The sequence below is a fragment of the Arvicola amphibius genome, chromosome 1 (genome assembly GCF_903992535.2).
Source record: "Arvicola amphibius chromosome 1, mArvAmp1.2, whole genome shotgun sequence".
Classification (NCBI taxonomy): Eukaryota; Metazoa; Chordata; class Mammalia; order Rodentia; family Cricetidae; genus Arvicola; species Arvicola amphibius.
The window spans coordinates 110,063,887-110,089,844 of NC_052047.1; the positions used below are offsets into that span (position 1 = coordinate 110,063,887).

Here is a 25,958-nt window from a genome sequence, read left to right on the forward strand (position 1 = left end):
TCCTAATAAAAGGCAAACATCAGTTGAATGGCCAGAACAACCCACTCCACCTCTTGGCGATGTGGACATCGTGTTCTCCAGACTGTTTCCTGCTGTCTAGGACAAACAACACCTTTAGGGTACATGGGAAAATTCAGAAAAAGATTAACCCAAGGGAAAACTAGATGTAAATGTTTTAAATCATAGTGTTATGGGAAAGTATAGAACATATATGAAGTCTTGACTGAAGAATTCTGAGGCTCAACCATCTCAGCTAGTGCTTTTAATGTTCTGTGCACAGAATTTTGAGGAAACTACAACAGAAACATTCTGAGAGACTGGACCAGAGATATTCATTTTCATTGGTATCTTTCCTCTTGTTCCGAAAATACACAAACTTTTAAAGGTAACATATATATCTGATTAACAAATATAAGGAATATGCAGTGTGTACAAAAGATGATTTTCTTTTTTATTTTCAGCAGGTAAAAGGCATCAGTCAATTTGATAAGCCTGTTTAAACTATATAACTAAAACTTTGGAATACCCTATGAAAAGATGACATGTTTTAATAAGTCATGAAGATTCTGTAGCCAACAAAAGCTATCATGTCTCACTCAGTCTTAGAGCTATTCCCATGCAATGGGATCAGCATACACATCACATGATCTGTATGTTCTCCTGGCTTCTTCTCTCATGTCCATAGCCAAGATCCTCAGGATGTCTCCCCCATCAAATCTGGTCTTCATTAATTTTGAAGGAATTCATCTTTTTTCATTTTGGTGGAAAAAGAGAACAACTTCTCCCACAATGCAACACATTTCCAAGCTTTCATTTTGAAGCCAAGACATCTCTACTATATAGGCTGGTTTAATTTCAAATTTCCTTTTAATAATCAGATGCCTCTCCACATATGTTCTCGATTCATTAGTATTTAAAAATTTTAAAGTTAACAGAGTACCATAAGATATACAAATTCCCTTACGTGGCTTATTTTTATATTTCTTTACTCTCTCTTTTAAGACTTCATTATTTATTTTTCAACTATTTTTATTACTGTCTATAGCCATTTTCTGTTTTTTCTTCAGCACCTAAGCACCTTTTTAAGCATATTGTACATTTTTAGAGATTTCTTGTGTATGAACCTGGCCTTTTGTACATCTGCAGCCATGTGCTTACAGCTTTTTGCAGGAGATAAATCTTAAACTGTTAGTCTACCACTTCAGAGTGTCACTGGTGGCTGGCTATGTCCCCATTGGTTCCATGAGAGCCTAGCTTCCAGATGGTGGGTAGTCAGGCCCTGGGAAGCAGTAAAAGACAAGATCTCCTGATTAAATTGGCAGCATTGGAACCATGGGAGAGGATTGAAGGTGTGTGGAGGGACAGGAAGAGGGACAGTGAAAAACTATAGCTCAATAAATCAATAAAAAAATAAAAAGGCTTCTCTTTGAAACAGAATTTTGAAGGACTGTCTAACCTTTTCATGAAAAGTTTTGGCAGTCACTGTCTTTTACATCCTCCTTGTCTAATTTGAACAGCATTTCATCAGCATCCAAAGCAAGTGTACTTTCTTGACCAGTGCTTTACTTTTACCAAAAAGAAGACAACCCTCATGTGGAGTTTCTTTGATGCCATTATCTTTTCTGAAGAAGATTTGTGCTGTAAGAAGAGAAATGTTTCATTGTCATAAAAGGGAACTTATGTTATTAAAACATCTTAAATTCCATATTTTACAGCTCTCTGAAGTGTTTGAAGACCATCTGCCTGTCCAAAATATATCTGTTTGGTCTTGAAACATACCTAACATGACTAGAAGTTCTACTGTAATAGGTGACTAACTACTAACCTGCATTTCCTTATTATCCTAAATTTTTGGTAGTAATAACTTTCAAGGGCCAAAAAAATTGCATTATCTTGTTAAATGAGTTGCATATGTACAATATCTTGAACAAAATTACAAATGTATGCACAATATATTCTAACAAAAATAAATCTAAATAAGTATAAATATAAAAATCCAGTTCAATATACAATATTTGAAACTAGTAGTTGCTTCTTTGGATCAAAAATAGGTTCAATAATCTACCTTTTTGTCATATTTCTATATCCCCCTTTATCTTTTCAGAATAAATTTAATAATCTTCAATTATATCCTATCATATCAGTATTGCCCATTTTTTTCTCTCAAAATAAGAACTCTGAATCTAAATACCTCTGTTCAATTTTTTCCATGACCATTACCAATAACAACTTGTAACTAACCCCCCTAAACCATATCCATATTGTTGGAATATAAATATCCATAACCCACTGAACAACCAAAAACCACCCAACCTACCTTTTAGGAATGTAGGCATCATTTTCTGAAATTTATGTACTTCTTTCTGGGGGCAAATATCATCTTTAGAGGATGCTGAAAAGAAAAGGGTTTGGTTTATTGTCAAGTCCTGGCATAGGTAGGTATATCATTTGTTGTCCAGTTCCTGCATAAGAGAAAGTATCAAGGACATATCTCAGGTCCTGGCTAGAGTAGTATATGAGGCTGGATCATCTCCCCTAGCCATGTCAAAATGATCCTAAGAAGTTTGTAGTCTAAAGTCAATCTTTAGGAAGTATTTTTCAGCTTACTGGTATTATCATAATCCTAGTAGAATTGTTGATATGGGATCCCATCACCTTTTGGGGGACATCAGCTATCATGTTATGCCAGACTATTCCTTTTATTGGTAATTTATTCTAGGTAGATCTCCCTTCTTCTTTGGATGCTTATTTGTCCAAAGGTCTTCATACAGAACTCTCCTTTATACAGAAGCAAATCCCCAGCTTTAAGAAGCTGGTCTTGGAAGATTTCTATTCCTCTTCTCCTACTTCAGTGTTCAATTGCTTTAGCCTCATCTTTCCACCAGATGTAGCATGATTTCTAATTATTTTAGTAATAAAAACCCAGAGTCAGCTTTAGGGGCTGAGGGTTGAAATATTAGAGAAGTAGAACATCTAGCCTTTAGTTCTTACCTCTATTAAATCCTCAGACTGTATTGGTGATTATCTGTAGGAATTCTTACAGTGAATGTTTTCTCTACAAAACCTCAAACTGAATCCTCAGTTCCCATCTATTGCACCCTTATATTCCTCTCTCCACCCAGCCATTATAACTTCCCATTTCCACCTCCCTGGTGTGGGGAATAAAGGTGTGAGCCACCACCACTTGGCTCTACTTCACTTTTAGGCAGATTCAATCTCGTGTAACTCGGGGTAGCCTTGAATTCACTGAGACCTGTCTGCCTCTGTCTCCTGATTGCTGGGATTAAAGGTGTGTACCACAATTGCCTGGCATCCTTGGCTAACCAGTGTGGCTGACTCTGCATTCTAATCGCCTGGCAAGGTTTACTTGTTAAAACACTGTTGTAGGAGGAACGGACTCTGTCCAGCTGCCTGGCTAGCTTAGCCCCCGTAATAACCACAAGGAAATTGTATTAATTAAATTACTGCCTGGTCCATTATAATCTAGCCTCTTCTTGGCCAACTCTCACATATTAGTTTAACCCATCTCCATTAATGCATATCACCACTTGACTGTGGCTTACTGATATGAGTCTAACCAGTATCCGTCTCGGGTAGGAGAACCATGGCATCTGCTTGTCTCTGCTTTCTTTCTCCCAGAATTCTGTTCTGTCTTTCCCACCTACCTGAGTTCTGCCCTATCAACTAGGCCAAGGCAGTATCTTTAATAAACAATGAAAGCAACACAAATACGGAAGGACCTCCTACACAAAAAATTTATAATGAAAGGGAGCAGAATGAGCATGGTAAGCTACAAATATAAATTTTGAAGAGAAAAACAGCACCAGGAATTGAAATGGGATAAGTCCTATGTTTAAGGAGATAAATGAATTAAGAAATGGATATTATTTTACAGGGTAGACACAGGACAACCATGGATGATAATCATTATATCTAAATATTGAATATTTATTGTATTGTAGGACCAAGTAGACACTAAAGAAATGTTACAAAATGAAATAATTCTCAGGAAATTGAATCATTACTTCATTACTTTCTAGTACCCTAGAAAAGAACCAATCTTTTAAAACATAGCACATGGTGAAGAGAAATGAGTGGAAGTGTTATGAGTAGTAAAAGTAGCTGTGGTGGTTGTGGGTGCTTTTAGCTTGGGTAGGATAGAAATGATATTTTCATAGGGTAAGTGATACTTGGTAAGAAAACCAAGAAGGAATTGGAATACAGAAAGTCTGCTAAAATCTTCCACATAGAAAACAGAAATACACAGATCCTGATAATCTCAAGAAATTAAAAGAAGTCAGGTTAATCCAACTTAGAATGGAAGATAGAGGATTATCTGAATTCTATTTTGATGTGAATGGAAGGAATTAAAATTTATAAATACTAATAACCTAATATGATCATATTTATAAATGTTATATGTGTTTTATAGACAATTTTTTGTGAAACTTATAAGTGCAATTAACTGTCAGCCTAGCAAGGCATGTCTACTAGTACTATAGTGGCACAAATACCATGGAAGTAATCAAAAACTTACTTGGGCATAAGGTTAGTTCCATAAAATGAAGCCTACACTTAATAACAGTTGTATTAGTGCCAAAAAACTAAGCCAAATATGTCATAGGCTGTAGGGTATAATCTGCCACCACTATCCTGCTAGATATACATAATATCAACTGTATTTGCCTTGACTTGTCATTATACTGATAGACTAGTTTATCGCCCAAACATTAGCAGAACAGCTTCTTTTTGAAGTAGATGGTGATTAACATATGACATTTTAACATGCAGACAACTACAAAATATGTAATATTCAGTTTTAAGTGGGACATATTTATGACATCCCTTCTCTTCAAGCTCATAGTCATTGTGAAAAAGATGGATGGAAAGATTGTAAGAGCAAGCAATCATAGATGACTTAAAAGAAACATTGTTTACAGTACACATAAGACTGGTTGTAGATATGAACTCATGAGAGCTGTGTCCGCATCTACAATTTGAAACCAGACAAATCACCATAGGAGGGAACCAAGGGCATGTAGTCAACCCCTATCAAAGGTAATATTGTCAAATTGATATCTTCCAGGGGATGAAGAGTCAATTCTTTTTAAGAGTGTGGACCAAGTAGGCTAACCATGTGTCAACAGATGCCTATATACCTACTTGCAGTGATATTTTGTTTGTGATTTGGTGTAGGAGGTCCTTCTGTATTTGTGTTGCTTCCATTGGTTATTAAAGAAACTGTCTTAGCCTAGTTGATAGGGAAGAACTCAGGTAGGTGGAGAAGACAGAACAGAATTCTGAGAGGAAGAAAGCAGAGACAAGCAGACACCACAGTTCTCCTGCCTGAGAAGGACGCTGGTAATATTCATGCCAGCAAGCCACAGTCAAGTGGCGATACACATTAATGGAGATGATTTAACTAATACGTGAGAGTTGGCCAAGAAGAGGCTAGATTATAATAGGCCAGGCAGTAATTTAATTAATATAATTTCTGTGTGGTTATTTTGGGGGTTAAGCTAGCCAGGTGGGATGGAACAAAAGGGCCCTGCACTCTCTACCAAAAATTCGCACCTAATGTGGAGAGCCAGATAATGCATGAAACAATCCCACACCAGTTTGGAATTATAAAGTGGTTATTTATTTTATGGGAAAAAACAGGAAAGGAGCCTAGTCACCTGAACCAGAGTCAGAAGCAAGAGAGCCATAGGAGGGCTGCCACTGCTTTTAAAGAGAAAGAGACCACACCCCATTGGGCTAGTATCTCAAAGGCTATTGGCAGAAGGAGTGGGAAAAGCTCCTATAGCAAATTTTCATTAGAGTTACCACTAATATCTACATTTAGGAGACTACACCGGACTGCTTTAAAATTTCTTCTGCCAAGGGAATTAAATCAAAAATCTTCATTTTAATCTCAGGCAAATTCTTCAAAAAAGGAAGATAGAAGTCTTTCGCCACCAAAATACTAAATGAATAATCTCTAGGCAAAGTACTAAAAATCTTCTCCTCTGAAACTTCTCTAGTGAGCCCCCATAGTTTAAAACTCATAGCCCAACTATCTTCCATGCTACTGCTACTAAGGCCCATTAAGCAGTGCTTAAAGCATTCCATTGTTTTTTAAACCCAAAGACAAAAACCCAAATTCTTCAAACAAACACATGATCAGGCCTATCACAGCAATGCCCCAGACCCTGGCACTAACTTCTGTCTTAGTTTGAGTTTTTATTTCTATGAAGAGACACCATGATGACAGCAAACTTTTAATTGAGGGGGCTTTCTTACACTTTCAGAGTTTCATTCTATTAGCACAAGGATGGGAAGCATGCAGTGTGCAGGCTGAAGTGGTGTTAGAGGAATAACTGAGAGTCTTACATCTTGCAGGCAACAGGAAGTCAACAGACACTGGGTGGTATGCTGAGTATGTCAACCTCAAAGTTTGCCTTCACAGTGACACACTTCCTCCATCAATGCCATACCCACTTGAACAAAGCCACACCTCCTAGTGGTGTTACTCCCTGATTATGGGGGCCAATTGCATTAAAAAAATCACAGTATATGAGGGCAAATATGTGACTTAAGCTTTAGTAGTATTTATTTTACAAACTTGGGTGCCCTTGTGGTGAGCATGAGCATAGATGATAAAAATTAAAATGTCATATTGATTTTTCCTTTGATTGGTATGTAGTGTCCTCCCCTGTCTCTTCTGATTAGCTTTGATTTTAAATCTATTTTCCAGATATTAAAATGGATATACCACTTGCTTATTAGGTACATTTACTTGTGATATCTATTCCAACCTTTTACCTTGAGTTAATGTTTATCCTTATGTTAAGGTTTGTTTCATAAATGCAGCAGAAGTATAGGTACTGTTTTCAAATGCATTCTGTTACTCTGTGTCAGTATATTGGGAAATGATATTGGGGATATTAAAAACCAATGATTTTTATAGCTTTCACTTTATTATTATAGTTGATATTGGTGGTACTAGTGGCCATGGTGTTTTATATGTGTGTGTTCTTGTGATTGTGTGTTATTTCCCTTCTATTATTGTTTCTGTGTGAGATTTTCTATTTCCTGTGTTTTTAGAAGTACAGTTAACATCTTTATGTTGAAATTATCCTTCTATCACCTTCTATAGGGCTGTATTTGTAAATAAATACTGCTTAAAATTGGTTTATCATGGAATGTGGAATTTTAGCACACTAGTTGGATAGGCCAAGGAACAGGGAAGCTAATTGAAGACATACACTGCTCCCACCTCTCCTCCAAATTCAATCTCCCAGTATCATCACAGGCTCTCTGATAGATCACTTGCTACCCCGTTCCCTTCCCAATTGCATCCATCTACTTTGTATCTCATAATTTTACCCTTCTAACCTCTCCCCACCACTTATTGCTTTATCTCAGCTCCTAACTCCAGCAGGCACTCCCCACTAACCCAATGGACATTCCTAAAAGGGAATCAGGTAGGCAGACTTCAGATACTCACTTTCACTTTTCTTCCTTCTCTGACTCCAGAACCAATCACATGAATCTCATCCCCAAATCTGTAATAGAAAACTCTGGCAGTCTCTCTGAACTGACTAGATCCATAATCAATCACAAAGATCTTCACCTCTAAGCATCCTTCTCTACTCCAAATCTTCCATCTCTATTCTCTTCCTCTCTCACTCTGCCATGTATCTTTCCCCTCATAGCCCAGTTCAGTCTTCTGGCCTGGTACAGTCTGAACCATTCCAGATGCATCTGGCTGTGCACTTTCTCATATCTACAATAAAACTTTATCTTCAACCATACCTATGACTGTTCATGACCTCATTTCCATTCACCTGCTGCCAAAAACACAGAAGTACTATATTTTTGCCCTTCCCAAGGGACTCTTCCTCTTCAAAACATGTCTCTATTTTGACTCTCTCAAGATATATACAAATCATTTGATTCTTCTGTCTTGTGCCCCCCCCCCATATTTAACTCAAATTTTAGAGTCTGCCTCTTCAGCAGTTTCTTTCATTCACCTGCTATAACCATTCTGTCTCTCTCATCTACTCTGTAAGTGTCTCTATGTCTCCTTCATCTTGCTAAAGCTCCTGGGTGCTCCTCAAACATCTCAGTCTCTGTGGATCCTGTACCATGCTCTTAACTCCTAGATCACCTCTCTGGGCATTTCTTAGGTCTTCTTTGCCCTTATGGGCTTCTGTACTAAGACATTTGCCCCCTTCTGTTTCCAAAAGCCTTTCCCAGATGTCTTTCCAGCTGATTTCTCCTCTCCTTCTCTACTAGATAAGTGTCATCCTGGAGCTGCTTTCTTTGTCTATTATTACAGAAAAGATACAGTGGTGTGTGCCAGGTTGCCGCTCTCACACTACGGGGTTTCTATAGTGGTTAGTGACACTGTTTTATCATGATTTAAGACATTTCACTCTGACAATCCTTTCAATCCATTTGGGGATACCTCATTTTGAAATTTTTGTCACTTAAAAGCTTGCCCCTTCTATGCCCTTTGTTCTTTGCCCTTCTGAAGCTTCCTTTCATCCTCTAAGAGCTGCAACCTGATGCATCCCTATTCTCTCATAAGCCTCTATAATACTGAAATCCTCCTTCAGGTAGGGTCTGTGTTATAACACTTTGTGACGTTATTCTCTCTCAACACCCTCTTGGAAGTTTCACAAATCACTCATGCCCTTTTGGTGATGTGACCATTCCTTCACCTCGCGCATGTCCTCATTTCCCTCCTAAAATTTATTCTCCTCCTTTTTAGAACCACTTCTCTGTCTCTTTCTTCAGCTTCCCAGCTTTTATATATTAGAATCCTCCCTTGGGGGTAGTTCCTTACTTTACAACACTGTACCCTCTAAGCTCTCTCCTGAAAGTCCCAGAGCTTCTTTATGCCATCTTAAGCCTATACTGTGACCCTTGTCCTCACCCACCCTTCACAGCTGCCTGTTCTGTCTCTTCCTTTCTGAGTCTTATATAACACTTCCTATTTTCTTCCTTGCACTCAGAGATTTTATTAAAGTTTTACTGTCTTACTGCAAATGGCTTGGCCTTGACCCTAATACAGCTCAATCAATGGTCAAAGATTGACAAACTACATTTTTAATGTATTGCATATGGCAACAACTTTTGCCACTCCCCAAACAAATGGTTCACATAGCTCCTGTATCTAACCTTGTTCTGCTCTTCTATTCCAAAGGTCTCTTATCTCCAATGTTTTCCTACATTGCACTTTTTAAAATCTCTCCTTTTTGCACAATAACTACATTTACTTGAAACCTCTTTTGCATATACAGTACAGACAAGTCTGTTTTCTAACATGACCTTGCTCACGTTACTTCCTAACAAATATATATTCTTAAAAAACATAAATATTAAAATCTTCCCTCCCTTAGTAGTGATATATTTTGTACTTGGTCTTTAAAGTGGTTTTCATTACTTTGAAACTGACTTTTTTTTCCTTTTAGGATATTTTTAGCATAATGTATTCATCTCCTGAGTAAGAATCTAGTACCTTCACTTGTAAAGCACTTGTAGCTGCATTATGTGTGGTAATGCTTCACTTAGAAGAAAAGATTCATGTATCACCCATATCCATGACCCCACACATACTATGAATACTTTAAGTTTAACATCATTCCCTATGCTGCCTTGTCAAAGTAGGTTATATTTTCATCAAATTCCTCCTCCACAAGAAAATGTCTCAGACCTTCTGGTTCTGGCAGGCAAGGACTGATGGTGTCCTGTGCAGCTGCTGAAGATGTAATACTCTCCCATGTGACAAGAGAAGACCTACAACTTCTGCCTCTCAACAAAACCATCAAGACCACAGTTGCCTAGGATAACCTGCTAGGCAATAGGCAAGTCTCTCTCATTTTAGTTGGTACATAGACCATTTTACTTATACTTCTTATTATAATTTTTCCTGCTCAGACACCTTGTGATATTGGAGGCTAACTATATCTTTATGTTAACACAGCAAGCACACAGCTTCTCACCAAGACTGCATTGGTCATTCAATTTGTTTCATATGTATAATCAGGTTTCAGTCCCCAATTTCCTAGACATTTTGGGTCTCCTGCTGAGAAAGGCAGGATCAGTCACAGTTTACATTGCTGGAAGATAACTTGGTTAAAATGATAAATTCACAAAGAGGTTTCAATGTAAGTGTTTACTATTTCTTTAATTAAAGAAAATTGCTTTACAATGACTAGTCTCAGTAATCATCCACTTATGTCCCATGGTAAATGATTGAATGGGGAAAAGGTTTTAAAGTTTATGTAAGTTATTAAGGACTAAAAAAAGTAACTTAAAGAGTTCTAAAGTCTGAGGAATTGAGTGCTTAGATAAGTTGTAGTGGTCCAAGAGAGTGTTTTAAGGTATATAAAGGAAAGTTGTAAAGTCATAAAAAATTTAAGGTATATGAAAAATGAGAGATGCTTCAGACTTGTTTTCCTCTCTATGCTATTGCTATATTCAGACTTCAAAAAGTCTCAACAGTTATCATTGGAGTTATGATAAGGTATTAATCTCGCACTAGTAAAGCACTGACTCCTATTATCATAGTCACAAGCTCAGAGTCTCTTCCTCTATTTCCATTGGTTGCTATATGAAGCCTCTTTGATGGTAATGAAGCTAAGCTCCTGTCTATAAGTAGAGTTCATTTCATTGACTTTTTTTTACAATTGTGTTTTATTTTACTCTGGGTCTCTGGGATATCCAAACTCTGTTGTTTCTAGCCTTCCAGGAATTGCCTCTCCAGCTAGACCAGTCATTAGCTGGCTACTTCCCTAATTTCTCTGCTGCCTTTTCCCAGAACATCTTGTGGGCAGGAAAAATTATAGGTCACAGGTATTATGGCTAGGTTGTTGTCACAATCCCTCCATTGGAAGTTCTGCCTGGTTATAGGAGATGGCCACTTTGTTTCTTGTCCTTCATTACCTGAAGTCTTAGCTAAGGTCTCCATTGATGATTCTTAGGAGTTTCCATTGCAGGTAAGTAGTTGGCTTATCCCTGAGATACCTCCAATTCTAGTTGTTTCTACTAGTATTTCCTCCATCCATCTTTTCCCTGTTGACTAAGGTTTTTGTCCCACCTGGTTCTGCAGCCATTCAGTCCCAAAGAAAAACACCGATATGTACATTAATTACAAGCTGATTAGCCTATTAGAATGGGCTCTTATTAACTAACTCTCATATAATAAATTAACCCATAATTCTAGTCTATATTAGCCACTAGGCTTAGTACCTTTTATCAGTGAGGCATTCTCAACTTGCTTCTTCTATATCTGGCTTGTGACTGACTTTCTTCCTTTACTCTTCCCAGAATACTCTATTCTGGTCACCACACCTATACTTCCTGTGGGGCTACCAACCAATCAGTGTTTTATTAAACCAATACAAGTAACAAATCTTTACAGGGTACAAGACCATTGTTCCACAGTACTTCCCCATCTTTCTTTTCAAAACAAGAACTCTGAATCTTTTTGTTTAGCTTTTTTCCTGACCTTTATCCATAACAAGTTGTAACCAACACTCTAAACAAAGACAAACATCATAACACAATGTTACAGAAGAATTTTGGGTGACTGTCCAGGCAATGAGATGTTTCTGTCAATTCTAGAGTTTTGAAGTTGTGCTTACAGTGTACTTCCTGTTTACTTTGGTAATGTATCCTTCTGGATTTTTTAATGGAGCTGAAGAATTACTAGTTATAATTACAGTTTTTCTTAGTTATAATAAAAGGTAGAGTAAATATAGATACTGTAATTGTGACTGTTGTTTGATACCTGTTTTGTTATTTGTAATTTTGCTATGTTAAAGTTAAAACCTTCCTTTTCTTTTAGACAGAAAAAGGGAGGTGATGTGGGATTCCCCTCTGTATATTATGTATATGTTTTCTTACCATTGGTTAATGAATAAAGCCGCTTTGCCCTAACAGTAGGAGAGAATATAGAAATGTGGGAAATCTGAACATAGATACGTAGAGAGAGTAGGCAGAGTCAAGGAGAGGCCATGCAGCTGCCTAAGAAGAAAGATGTCCACCTGAGGCTGCTGAAAAATTGCCAATAAACCATGACCCTCATGATAAAATACAAAATAATGAAAATGGCTTAGTTTAAGACATAGGAACTAGCTGGCATTATTCCTAAGTGATTGCCCAAGCAGTGTTATAATTAATATAGTTTCTGTGTGTTTATTTGGATCTTGGAAGGCCAGGAATTAACTTGCAGTCTCCACCTACATTTCCCTACCTGATCCCTCCTGTTCTTATTCCCACAAGGCCTCAGGCCCCCATGATATCTACTCTATTTGTTCTTCCCAGAAAGATTCATGCAACTACTCTTGAGCCTTCCTTCTTACTTAGTTTCTACAGGTCTGTGGATTGTAACATGACTATCCTTACCTTTACAGTTAATATCCACTATAAATTAGTACAAACCACACTTATCTCTCTGGGCCTGGGTTACCTCATTCTGGATGACTTTCTTTTAGTTCCATCTTTTTTCCTGAAAATTTTTATGATGTTCAACATATAGTTTCATGATTCTAGTAGTGTTAAACATGAAATTTCATGTTATTATAATCATAGTTTTATGGTGTTAAACATGACCCAAGTATCACTTCTCATTCTTATCCCAGAGTATGGGATCATGATTTCCCAGGTCTTTTAATACACCCTCACACTATCAGGGGTCTTCTGACACCCCTCCACACACTACTATTTAAAATGCATACCAAGATAAAAATTTTCTTAACCTTCTTAACCTACTGCCCTTAGACTACTTTTCTTCTAGCAGACTTCCAAACAATTGAAGACTGTACATTGCTCCAAACATGCATCACAGAGGGCTCTAAAGCTGCCTAGATTTTAATGGTTCTACATGGTACCACAGAATCTGGGCACTGGGTGAAACAGATGTCTAATAGCCTCCAGTCCTGTCTCCTTTCCTATTATTAGACCAACATTTCAAACTTCCTGCCTCCAGGACAATGATGACCATTTCCAGCACAGAGTCAGTTATAGGACAGATTCCATCACTTCTTATCATCAATTGTTGGTCTCAAGAAGTCATTTTTCAAAGTCTGCTATTTAGATAAAAACCAGCATTCCCTCAGACTTAAAAAGATAGTTCCTGCTCTTCCTCTAAGCAGCCTGAAGTGATCTGTAAAGGTGGTTTACTACTGCCTTGACCCAGAAAACCCTACAGTATCATCCAAATCAGGAGATTCAAATCTCAGATTCATGTTATGGACACCTGTGAAACTGCCCAGGCCATCAAGGATATGCATAGCCAAAAGCTCACTGAGTATCTGAAAGATGTCACATTGAAGAAAAAAATGTGCGAATTCCAGTGGTATAATAGTGGGGTTGGGAGTTGTGCTCAGGGCCAAACAATGTGTCTAGACAAATGGATCAGTGGCAAAAAAAAGAGTGCTAAATTTTTGCTGCACATGCTTAAAATGAAGAGAATAATGCTGAAGAGTTTAGATGGTGTAGATTCTCTGGTCATTGAAGACATCCAGGTGAACAAAGCATCTAAGATGCACATGTGAACTAAGAGAGCTCATGGCTGGGTTAACATGAGCTACCTCTGTCACATTGAGATCATCCTCACTCTAAAGAATAAAATTGTTCCAAAGTGAGAAAAGAGGCTGAAAATAAGGAAAAGATATCCCATAAGAAACTGAAGAAATAAAACTTATGGGCAAAAGAATAAATTCAGCATAAAATAAATACAGACAAAAGTGTTTTTTTTTAAAAAAAAAAGATACTTCATACTAGATAAAATAGGGCATTCACCTTATCTCTGGCAAAAGGGGCTTATGACTCTTCCATTAAGTTATGCCTGTGATGCCTATTATCATATCAAGGTCTATGCCAGCCTCTAGATTCTCTCAGTCTCTACTCACAAATGCCTGTTACTGAACCATCTTAGATGTCATAACACACCCTCTAAGTTAAACCTCTCCACCTTCTGAACGTCACTTACCTGCTCCCAACTTCTCTTTCCTGGATAACTCAGCCATTTTGCCTATTGTTATCCTTGTTCTGCCATGGACTCACCTCCCTTTGTTCCTTTCTCTTCTTTACTTTTTGATCTTCCTTTCTTATTGCCCTACCCCTCTCCTGCCCCTCTCATCATCTAGTTCAGTCTAATTGTCTAGTTCAATTTGGACCTCACCAGATGTCTTTGGTTGTGCTCTTCCTTATCTCTACAATAAGACATTCTCCTCAACCATAATAAGGAGTGGTCAGTTCTGTGTATTCATTCAACGGTCAAGTAGACTTGATCCTAGAGAGTCAAAGATGGTTCAATATATAAAAATCAATAAATGTAATTCACCAAGTACTCAAATTGAAAAAGTATTTTAATGATTAAAGTATTTCAATATGAACTAAACTGAATCAAATAACAACTTGTTTGAATATTTACCTAAGGTAATTGTTATCATGTACTTCCCTTAAGTGCCAAGTGAAAGTGCACCAATACTCACATAACAGGAAAACAAAAGATCACTTGAGATTGACAGGTGACCCCTTGGAAATTAATTATTTTGTGTGAAATGTAGTGCTCCATACTCAATGGGAAGGAAGTAATGATCCGTGGTAATTTAAATTCACACTGCAAGCCATAACCTCAGCAGGGACTTATCCTTAGTAATAACAGTGCAGACAGCTTTGTAGGATAAAATCATAGTGACTTTGAACTTCTTACTTTGAAATGAATTCTTACTATAAGAGGTAAGATTTTGACTTTTTGGTAAATGGAGATACTTTATCCTTTGAAAACATTTACAAACAATATTCAGATGAAGTAAAGTGATCATATAGCAGAAGGAAAATAAAAATAGATTTATTAAACCACCTTATATTTCCATAGGTGAATTATTCAGAATGTTTGGACATAAAATTAAGTTTTCCATTTTTGTTTTATTTAAAATAGATTATTCTCTCATACATTACATCTTGCCAAGTTTCCCATTCCTACATTCCTCCCAGCTACCCCCAACTTTTCAAAGATTTCTTATTTACCAATCCATTAGTAAGACCAGAAACCAACATAACTTCAAAGTTGTTTACACATTCAGCCAAAGGCTAAGAAGTTTGCCTGTTTTGAAATGCTTTGTGAGGGTTTATACTCGATCTGTGCAATGCTAGATGAACCTTCACAAACCTCTTAACTTCTTAGCTTAAATATTTATTGATCAGTGTCCTCTGTTGAAAATCATGTGAATTTACCTCATCACACTCCTGTTACAAAATACTGTGAGACTGGGAAAGCATTTGGTGTGTTTTAATAAAAAATTAGTAATAGCATGTAAAATATTGTTCATATTTAACATGATGATGAAATTGCTATTTCAAGGTACTTTAAAGAAAAGTTATCTATTTAGAAATATTTAAAAAATTTAATGACCTTACCACAGGAAGTTGCATTTGCAATTTTAGTGTGATCTCTGTTTTATTTCTCCTCAGTTCTAATAAGAAAATTGATATTCTTTTTTTAGATTTTTCTTTTTTTATTTATTAAAAATTTCCACTTCCTCCACTCCTCCCATTTTCCTCCCCCTCCCCCCACTCCTCCTCCCCCTCCCTCTCTAGTCCAAAGAGCAGTCAGAATTATGAAAACCTGTCTATGATACAATCTGTGTATCTATACTTATAAACAAACAGAGACCCACATTGGAGCACCAGACTGAGCTCCCAAGGTCCAAATGAGGAGCAGAAGGAGGGAGAACATGAGCAAGGAAGTCAGGACCACGAGGAGTGCGCCCACCCACTGATATTCTTTTTAAAAGTTGATTAAGACATGGTCTTACTTACAGAAATGATAGACTTTGTGACCAGTGTCACCAGCAAAGCACCACTATATGTAATAACCTTTGGGAAGTAGAAATGCCACTCTGATGTCTATGCTTAATTTGAATGTGCCCTCAATTCCTTGGCCACGCATAATTATGTGTGGTAACTAAAAGGAACACTCTGAATTCAACAGGTCTAGTATTCATATCTACTGCACCTTTTAAAAGATTTGTTATTTTGATTTTATGTTTATGAATGTTGCCTGTGTATATGTATGTGCACTACATACATGCCTGGTGTCAGTGAAGTCTGAAGAAGACATTAGTTCCCCAGAACTAGAACCTCAGACTTCTGTGAGAAACCAGGTGAGTACTGGGGATCAGACCCTGGTTCACTGCAAGTGCAACAAGTGCTCTTAATTACTGAACCATCTCTGAAGACCAATAATTATAAAAAACCTTACAAAACGTAAAATACTTATGAATTATAAAATGGAACGTATAAAACTGTAATGATATTTAATGGAATAAAAATATAAAATATACAATATATTTTAAATCCTGTGCTAGAGATATAGCAAGCATTTAATAAAATTTAGCCATTATTTACCTCTTCAAATTGTCTGCTCTTACATTTGTTATATTTATAATAAGTATATTGCTATCTTCTTAAGATTTAGACTATTTATATTTGTTTATGCATTTTTGTGTGAAGGGGTGTTTCAGAAAACAGGTATGTTTTACTATAAATACGTGTAAATAAAAGTTACTTATTCTTTGTAACAAATTTCTAACATTTCTACTTAAATAATTCTGAAGAAATTATTATACACAGACCTATGAATTATGAAAACCCAGGTAAAACATCCATTGTAGGTCCAATTTAAAAATATATTTTTATATTAGCTGGTAATGCTCTCTATGTATGATTAAATGAAATGAAGTGATCTATTTTAAAACCCCGTCTTGTAATTTGTCAATCATGGCCTGATTCTGTCAGGAGCTACACTACCCATGGCTCTCCTTGAGGAAGGGAACCACACTGCAGTGACAGAGTTTATTTTATTGGGATTGACAGATGACCCAGTACTTAAAGTCATCCTCTTCATCATCATCCTGTGCATCTACCTGGTGACCATGTCTGGGAACCTCAGCACCATCCTTCTCATCAGAGTCTCTTCCCAGCTCCATCACCCCATGTACTTTTTTCTGAGTCACTTGGCTTCTACTGACATAGGCCTCTCATCTTCTGTCACACCCAATATGCTTGTCAACTTCCTGGTAAATCAAAATACCATCTCATATCTTGGATGTTTTATACAGTTAGGTTCAGCTGCTTTTTGGGGGGCAATTGAATGCTTCCTTCTGGCTGCCATGGCTTATGATCACTTTGTAGCAATTTGCAACCCACTGCTTTATTCAACCAAAATGTCCAGACAAGTCTGTATTCAGTTGGTTGCAGGATCTTACATAGGGGGTTTTTTCAATGATACCTCCGTCACACTTTCCTTTCTTTCTTTTGTTTTCTGTGGACCAAACAGAGTCAATCACTTTTTCTGTGATTTTGCTCCTTTGGTGGAACTCTCCTGTTCTGATGTTAGTGTCTCTGCAGTTGCTACCTCATTTTTTGCTGGATCAGTAAGCATGATCACAGTCCTTGTCATTGTTGTCTCCTATACCTACATCCTCATCACCATTCTAAAGATGCGCTCCACAGAGAGCCGCCACAAAGCCTTCTCCACCTGCACCTCCCACCTCACTGCAGTCACTCTCTACTATGGAACCGTCACCTTCATCTATGTGATGCCCAAGTCCAGCTACTCCACAGACCAGAACAAGGTGTTGTCTGTGTTCTACATGGTGGTGATCCCCATGCTGAACCCCCTCATCTACAGCCTCAGGAATAATGAGATTAAAGGTGCTCTGAAGAGACAGCTTCATAAGAAAATATTTTCTTAGTGCAATCTATTGTTTTATAAAACCTAATATAAGGATAATTATTCAAGACCAATGGGACTGTTAGCTCAGGTATATTATTAGGTTTCTTGTTATAACTTTTGTCCTCATCTCTGTTTTATGCAGTATATTTAGATATTGTATTTATTGCATTTCCCTTTTTATACTTCAAAATGTGTCTTTGAAAACATTACACAGTATTTTTTATTGTGTCCAGTTTCTCTCACAAGCCTTCTCCTTATAACTCCCTCTTCTATATACCTGATTTTTCTTTTTTATGAAACATAAATTGTGCTACCTGTACATACTTTGGTTTATATGTTTCCATGAAACATGTAAAGCTATATCATTAAAAATGACTCATCACCTGTAATATAACAATTGCCAACACCTCAGCTACTGGTAGACTTCATGCTCATGTCCCCTCTCCATGCTGGGATTTTGTATGATTTGACCTTATCCATACTGACACAGGCAGCACAGATACATATCTGCAACAGTTTTGTTGTGTCCTGAAAACATTGTTTATTTGTAGCTATCAACCAGCTCTGGATCTTACTATCTTTCCAATCACTCTATTACAGTGATTCCTGACCTTGGAGAGAAGGGTGTATGATACAGATATACTGTTGAGCCTTCCAAGTTCTCTAATTTTCTGCACACTCACAGTTATGTGTTAATCACCATCTGCTTAAAAATAAGTTTTGCTCATGAGGGTTTAAAGATTAAATAATCTGTGGATATCATGATAAGTCATTTAAAATTAGTTTAATATTATATCCATTTAGGGGAATATGATAATGGGTTCTTTCCTGTGGCCTATGTCCTGTCTAGCACAGGTTTTGGCCTTGAGAATCATGTTAGCTGTGATTTTTTTCTTGATAACTAACACATAGATCTAGTAAGATAGCTGATATTTACTCCCGTGAAATTTGTACCTCTAGAGCACCAGTAAGCATGTCTTCCCGTAATGGTGGTAATTGTACTTTAATTGTTCACAAGACAAGTTTCTGTATAACACATTTAAAAATACAGTTATGTTAGGCTACTTCTATTTCAAAAATGTAATTCTTTTGATTCATATCAGAATAAACTCTAGAGTTTTAACATGATTCTCTCTTTACATTACCCTGACTTATTTTTCATTTCCAGAGGTCATAATCTTGAGCGTACTTGCAATTTTGAATCTGGAAGCTTTTTGCCCAATCTTCACACCTACAAGCCTATCGTAGTTTTCTGTTCAAATAACACTTGCTCATGGGATCACCCAGTCCTGCGAAAACTAACCTTACCTTTCATATGAGCTCCATTTATTCTTCTCTATCACATTCTAAGTTTAAACGATTGATTCTTCTCTAACCTACTCTCCACTGAAGTATATATTTCATGAGAATTGTTTCAATCAGAAACACATTTTTAATGTCTACTTGGTTTTATAATACAATAAATACTCAGTAAAAACATCCAGATGAAATTAATGTCTCAATGTTTATCCTGTAGCTACCTGTAAAATAACTGCAAAGATAATACAATGTTCCTGAAACAATTTTGTCATGAAGAAAGACATGCTTGTTTTTGATGCTTCTCTTATCCATCTTCCTAAACTATCCTCAAAATGTAATGAATAACCCAGAAATTTTCATTTATATGGAAATTAATGTTTCTTACTGATCATTGATTTATTATTTCTCATCTATTCATGCCCAGGTAATACCTAATGTAAAATTCAGAAAAACAGTTGAGCATGCTGACCTAAGAGATGTGGATTCAGTGATTACAGGGGGGGGACTAATCTTTATGTTCAAGAATTTGGGGCTTACATGAATAAAGTTCTAAGGAACTGTGTAGTCAAATGCTTAAATTTTTACCACATATTTTAAAAAGTTTGTGAAGTGATAAAGTCTAGGAAGAAACTGTTAGGAAAGGTATATATAAATCTCTCAACATAAGAGCTATGAATATGAAGAAGCATATGCTTAGCAGGAAAAGTCATTGCCACCATGCTTGATAATCTGGCTTTGATACCTCATATCTACATGGTGGAAACAAAAACCAATACACATAATCTGTGTTCTTAAGAACACACACACACACACACACACACACACAGAATGAAACATAAAAACATAAAGAAGCAGGAAAGACAAACAGATGTACTACAAGACAGAAGGATACAGAGTAGAATTAAGAGGAGATTAGATGTACTAGAAAGATGGCTTAGAGATTAAGAGCAAATACTACTCGTGTAGAGGACCTAGGTTCTGTTCCCAGAATTCACATTGTGGCACACAGATATCTATAATTCCAAGACTGGTAGATTTAGATTCAGCACACTTTTTTGCATTCTGTAGGAAATATGAATGTACATGGTATGTATCCATACTGGCAAAGCACTCATACACATAAAAAGTAAAAGAAAATTATTTTTTTAATAAAAGGAAAAATGATATATTGGAGAGAGCTTATCTATGTGAACTTAAGGAAACTCCCTCTTTTACCTGGGTCTTGAAACTTACAGTGTCTGTTCCTATGATAGCAATAATCACAGTGTTGGTAACAGGAAGTGAAATGGGGTAAATCCTATGTTTAAGGAGGTAAATGAATTAATACATGGAAATTGTTTTACAGAATAGACACAAGACAACCTTGGAGGAAATTATTATATATAGACATTGAATATGTATTATATTGTATCGTAGGACAAAGTAGACACTACAGAAAAGTTGTCAAATGAAATAATTCTCAAGAAATTACATCATTACTTCATTACTTTCTAGTACCCTAGAAAAGAACCAACCTTTTCAAACTTAGCACATGGTAGAGAGAAATGAGTGTAAGTGTTATGAGTAGTAAATGTAGCTGCGGTGGGTGTGGGTGCATTTAGCTTGGGAAGAATAGAAATGATATTTCCATAGGATAATTGATATTTGGTAAGGAAACCAAGAAAAAATTGGAATATGGAAAGTGAGCTAAAATCTTCCACATAGAAAACAGAAATACACGGATCCTGATAATCTCAAGAAATTAAAAGAAGTCAGGTTAATCCAATTTAGAAATCATGGAAGACAGAGGATTATCTGAATTCTATTTTGATATGAATGGAAGGAATTAAAATTTGTAAATACTAATAACCTAATATGATCATATTTATAAATGTTATATGTGTTTTATAGATAATTTTTGGTGAAATTTATAAGTACAGTTAACAATCAGCCTAGCAAGGCATATCTACTAGTACTATAGTGGCACAACTACCATAGAAGTAATCAAAAACTTACTTGGGCCTAAGGTTAGTTCCATAAAATGAAGCCTACACTTAATAACAGTTGTATTAGTGCCAAAAAACTAAGCCAAATATGTCATAGGCTGTAGGGTATAATCTGCCACCACTATCCTGCTAGATATACATAATATCAACTGTATTTGCCTTGACTTGTCATTATACTGATAGATTAGTTTATCGCCCAAACATTAGCAGAACAGCTTCGTTTTGAAGTAGATGGTGATTAACATATGACATTTTAACATGCAGACAACTACAAAATATGTAATATTCAGTTTTAAGTGGGACATATTTATGACATCCCTTCTCTTCAAGCTCATAATCATTGTGAAAAAAATGGATGGAAAGATTGTAAGAGCAAGCAATCATAGAAGACTTAAAAGAAACATTGTTTACAGGACATATAAGACTGGTTGTAGATATGAACTCATGAGAGCTGTGTCCGCATCTACAATTTGAAACCAGACAAATCACCATAGGAGGGAACCAAGGGCATGTAGTCAACCCCTATCAAAGGTAATATTGTCAAATTGATCTTCCAGGGGATGGAGAGTCAATTCTCTTTAAGAGTGTGGACCAAGGAGGCTAACCATGTGTCAACAGATGCCTATATACCTACTTGCAGTGATATTTTGTTTGTGATTTGGTATAGGAGGTCCTTCTGTATTTGTGTTGCTTCCATTGGTTATTAAAGAAACTGTCTTAGCCTAGTTGATAGGGAAGAACTCAGGTAGGTGGAGAAGACAGAACAGAATTCTGAGAGGAAGAAAGCAGAGACAAGCAGACACCACAGTTCTCCTGCCTGAGAAGGACGCTGGTAATATTCATGCCAGCAAGCCACAGTCAAGTGGCGATACACATTAATGGAGATGATTTAACTAATACGTGAGAGTTGGCCAAGAAGAGGCTAGATTATAATAGGCCAGGCAGTAATTTAATTAATATAATTTCTGTGTGGTTATTTTGGGGGGTAAGCTAGCTGGGTGGGATGGAACAAAAGGGCCCTGCACTCTCTACCAAAAATTCGCACCTAATGTGGAGAGCCAGATAATGCATGAAAAAATCCCACACCAGTTTGGAATTATAAAGTGGTTATTTATTTTATGGGAAAAAACAGGAAAGGAGTCTAGTCACCTGAACCAGAGTCTGAAGCAAGAGAGCCATAGGAGGGCTGCCACTGCTTTTAAAGAGAAAGAGACCACACCCCATTGGGCTAGTATCTCAAAGGCTATTGGCTGAAAGAGTGGAAAAAGCTCCTATAGCAAATTTTCATTAGAGTTACCACTAATATCTACATTTAGGAGACTACACCGGACTGCTTTAAAATTTCTTCTGCCAAGGGAATTAAATCAAAAATCTTCATTTTAATCTCAGGCAAATTCTTCAAAAAAGGAAGATAGAAGTCTTTCGCCACCAAAATACTAAATGAATAATCTCTAGGCAAAGTACTAAAAATCTTCTCCTCTGAAACTTCTCTAGTGAGCCCCCATAGTTTAAAACTCATAGCCCAACTATCTTCCATGCTACTGCTACTAAGGCCCATTAAGCAGTGCTTAAAGCATTCCATTGTTTTTTAAACCCAAAGACAAAAACCCAAATTCTTCAAACAAACACATGATCAGGCCTATCACAGCAATGCCCCAGACCCTGGCACTAACTTCTGTCTTAGTTTGAGTTTTTATTTCTATGAAGAGACACCATGATGACAGCAAACTTTTAATTGAGGGGGCTTTCTTACACTTTCAGAGTTTCATTCTATTATCATAAGGATGGGAAGCATGCAGTGTGCAGGCTGAAGTGGTGTTAGAGGAATAACTGAGAGTCTTACATCTTGCAGGCAACAGGAAGTCAACAGACACTGGGTGGTATGCTGAGTATGTCAACCTCAAAGTTTGCCCTCACAGTGACACACTTCCTCCATCAATGCCATACCCACTTGAACAAAGCCACACCTCCTAGTGGTGTTACTCCCTGATTATGGGGGCCAATTGCATTAAAAAATCACAGTATATAAGGGTAAATATGTGACTTAAGCTTTAGTAGTATTTATTTTACAAACTTGGGTGCCCTTATGGTGAGCATGAGCATAGATGATAAAAATTAAAATGTCATATTGATTTTTCCTTTGATTGGTATGTAGTGTCCTCCCTGTCTCTTCTGATTAGCTTTGATTTTAAATCTATTTTTCAGATATTAAAATGGATATACCACTTGCTTATTAGGTACATTTACTTGTGATATCTATTCCAACCCTTTACCATGAGTTAATGTCTATTTCTAATGTTAAGGCTTGCTTCATAATTGTAGCAGCAGTATAGGTACTGTTTTCAAATGCATTCTGTTACTCTGTGTCAGTATATTGGGGGATAATATTGGGGATATTAAAAACCAATGATTTTTATAGCTTTCACTTAATTATTATAGTTGATATTGGTGGTGGTGGTGGTAATAGTATGTGTGTGTGTGCCTGTCTATGTGTGTTATTTCCCTTCTATTATTTTTTTCTGTATGACATTATCTATTCCCTGTGTTTTTAGGGTTGCAATTAAAATATTTAGGTTGAAATTATCCTTCTATCACCTTCTGTAGGGCTGTATTTGTAAATAAATACTGTTTAAAATTGGTTTATCATGGAATGTGGAATTTTAGCACACTAGTTGGATAGGCCAATGTAGGGCCCGGGTCTACCCGTGTCCCTGAGGCTCATCTTGCAGACAGTTTCTGGTCAGATGACTAAGCATCCTGTTTGTTCCTGTGCTCCTTCTGCCCAGCCTGGTGATTAGCTATAGGGCATTGTTGACTCTATTGTTGGTATGGTAATTTCCCACCTGCCTAGGTGGAAGTCCTTGTACAGTGCAGGGAGCCGATTTGCTGGCCACCATCACAAGATGGCGCTGAGCCCCTGCAGCGCCGAGTAAACAACTCCATATTAGAAAAGGCTCTAGACAGAACCTCCCGCAGGCATGACCCGTGTCTACTCTCCCTATATAAGCTGCTGCCGTTTAGTGCTCGGGGCCCCTTTGCTTTCAGCTCTCCCTTAACCAAGAGTCTCCAATAAAGCGTGATTTGAGAAGAATCCTCGACTTGGTGGTTGTTCTTCCCTGCTGGCCAGGGTGGTTCGCCGCAGTGCAGCAGTTAGATATGGGTAATTTCCGACCTGCCTGGGTGGAATTCCTTGGGCAGGAGTGGGGTATATAAGATTTTCCCCAAGGCTAAATAAACGGCATTTGGCTAATCTCCTTTAGAATGACCCAGGTCTCTTTGTGTGTTCTTTCAATCTCCAGGCCCTTGTCCGACTTGCTTAAGGTACAGTGGCGGGTGAACTGTACCAAGGGGGTAACACAGAATCGGGTGATACAATTGGAGGCCCCAGCGAGATCATCAGCAACTGTAGTCGGAGACCCATCTGCAAGATCGGGAAGCAGGGATTCCTGAGAGATCGCCCTCGGAAGTCTGGCCAGCAAGTAAGAAATTGAGTGGTGAGGGTGTATTGGTTATGGGTGCAAGTAATTCTGTTCCAGTGTTAAGGGGCCAGTTAACAGGCCAGTTGTTAAGTCTTTTGGAGAAACAAGGCACCGGCATTAAAGTTGAGACAGCACAAGAGATCGTTAAGACGGTTTTAGAGTTTAGTCCCTGGTTTCTACATGCAGGGGGTTTTAATATTACTGATTGGGAGCATGTAAAGGCTGACCTTCAAAATGCACTGAAAGAGCGAGGGCCAGAAGAATTCCCCATAGCAATATTTTCGCTATGGCGCTTAGTCAGAGATGCTCTTCTCAGTGATGATGTTAAAGTAAAAGAGCAATTAGAGAATTTGAACAAAACCCTTGAGGAGATTCAGGAAGTAGAATCTGTGAGTTCTATTAAGAGTTTTGAGGAACAGGAAGTTAAGAGTATTAGAAGGGATATAGAACAGGAAGAAGAAATTTTAGAAAAGGAGATCGCACTGACAAAAAAAGAAGTTAGAAAAAGGAAAGGAAGGAAGCAAACAGAGATGTCTCCATGAGACCTCTGCAGGAAAATACATTTCTTGACACTTCAAATCCTTACACCAGTGCTTCTGCCCCTATAGACTTAGAGGCAGAAATCCGAGAAATCCAAAACAGATTAAATAATCTAAGTAGAGAGAGGCAGATTTATTCTGCTGTGGAAATTATTGATCCGCAAGAACAGAGAATCAAGCAGCATAACCCCCTGGCCTTTAAGGATATTAAGCAGTTAAAAGAAGCAGTTATGGACTATGGAGCTCATGCTCCTTTCACTATAGCTTTATTGGAATCCTTTGCAGAACTCAACCTTACACCCAGTGACTGGATGCAGCTTTTCAGGGCTTGTCTTTCAGGGGGAGATTATTTGTTATGGAGAGGTGAAATGAAGGATAATTGCAAAAAGACCGCACGGAAAAACCCCAAGGCGGGTTTCCCCCAGCATAACCTTGACAAATTAACTGGTGAAGGACAGTATGCTGGTTTAGCAGCACAGATTGCATATGATCCTTGTCATATGATTTTGTCAAGAGGTTTTACGCCCCCATAGAAATGGAGATTTAAATGACTTTATCCGGTTATGCAGGGACATTGATGGCACTCATGTGATGGGTAGGGTAATTGTTTCTGCCCTTAAGGAAGATCAGGGCGGAGCTAGGTCAAGGAATTGTTTTTGATGCGGAAGGTCAGGACACAGCAAAAGGAACTGCCCTGCGGATAAAGGGATGGTTAATCAGCCCAGGAAAAAAGCCAGATGTAGTAGCACGTGCCTTTAATCCCAGCAACTAGACCCAGAAACTAGAGACAGAGACTGGTGGAACTCTATGAGTTTAAGACCAGCCTGGTCTACAGAGTTCCTGGAACAGCTAGAGGCAGGATGCATAGTGACATCCACTTCTCCCTGGAATACTCTTATCTTTATTATTAAGAAAA

At 37.5% G+C, this 25,958-nt stretch overlaps 1 protein-coding gene and 1 pseudogene across 1 annotated transcript; both read left to right on the forward strand.

Annotated features, from left to right (window-relative positions):
- Nucleotides 1-1,261: 1,261 nt before the first annotated feature.
- LOC119823608 lies at nucleotides 1,262-13,714 on the forward strand (annotated as a pseudogene).
- A 3,100-nt stretch (nucleotides 13,715-16,814) lies between these two features.
- On the forward strand, nucleotides 16,815-17,759 carry LOC119818990 (olfactory receptor 494-like). Its single transcript, XM_038336942.1, has one exon. The coding sequence runs from the start codon at nucleotides 16,815-16,817 to the stop codon at nucleotides 17,757-17,759; it is 945 nt and encodes a 314-aa protein (XP_038192870.1).
- The last annotated feature ends 8,199 nt before the right edge of the window (nucleotides 17,760-25,958 follow it).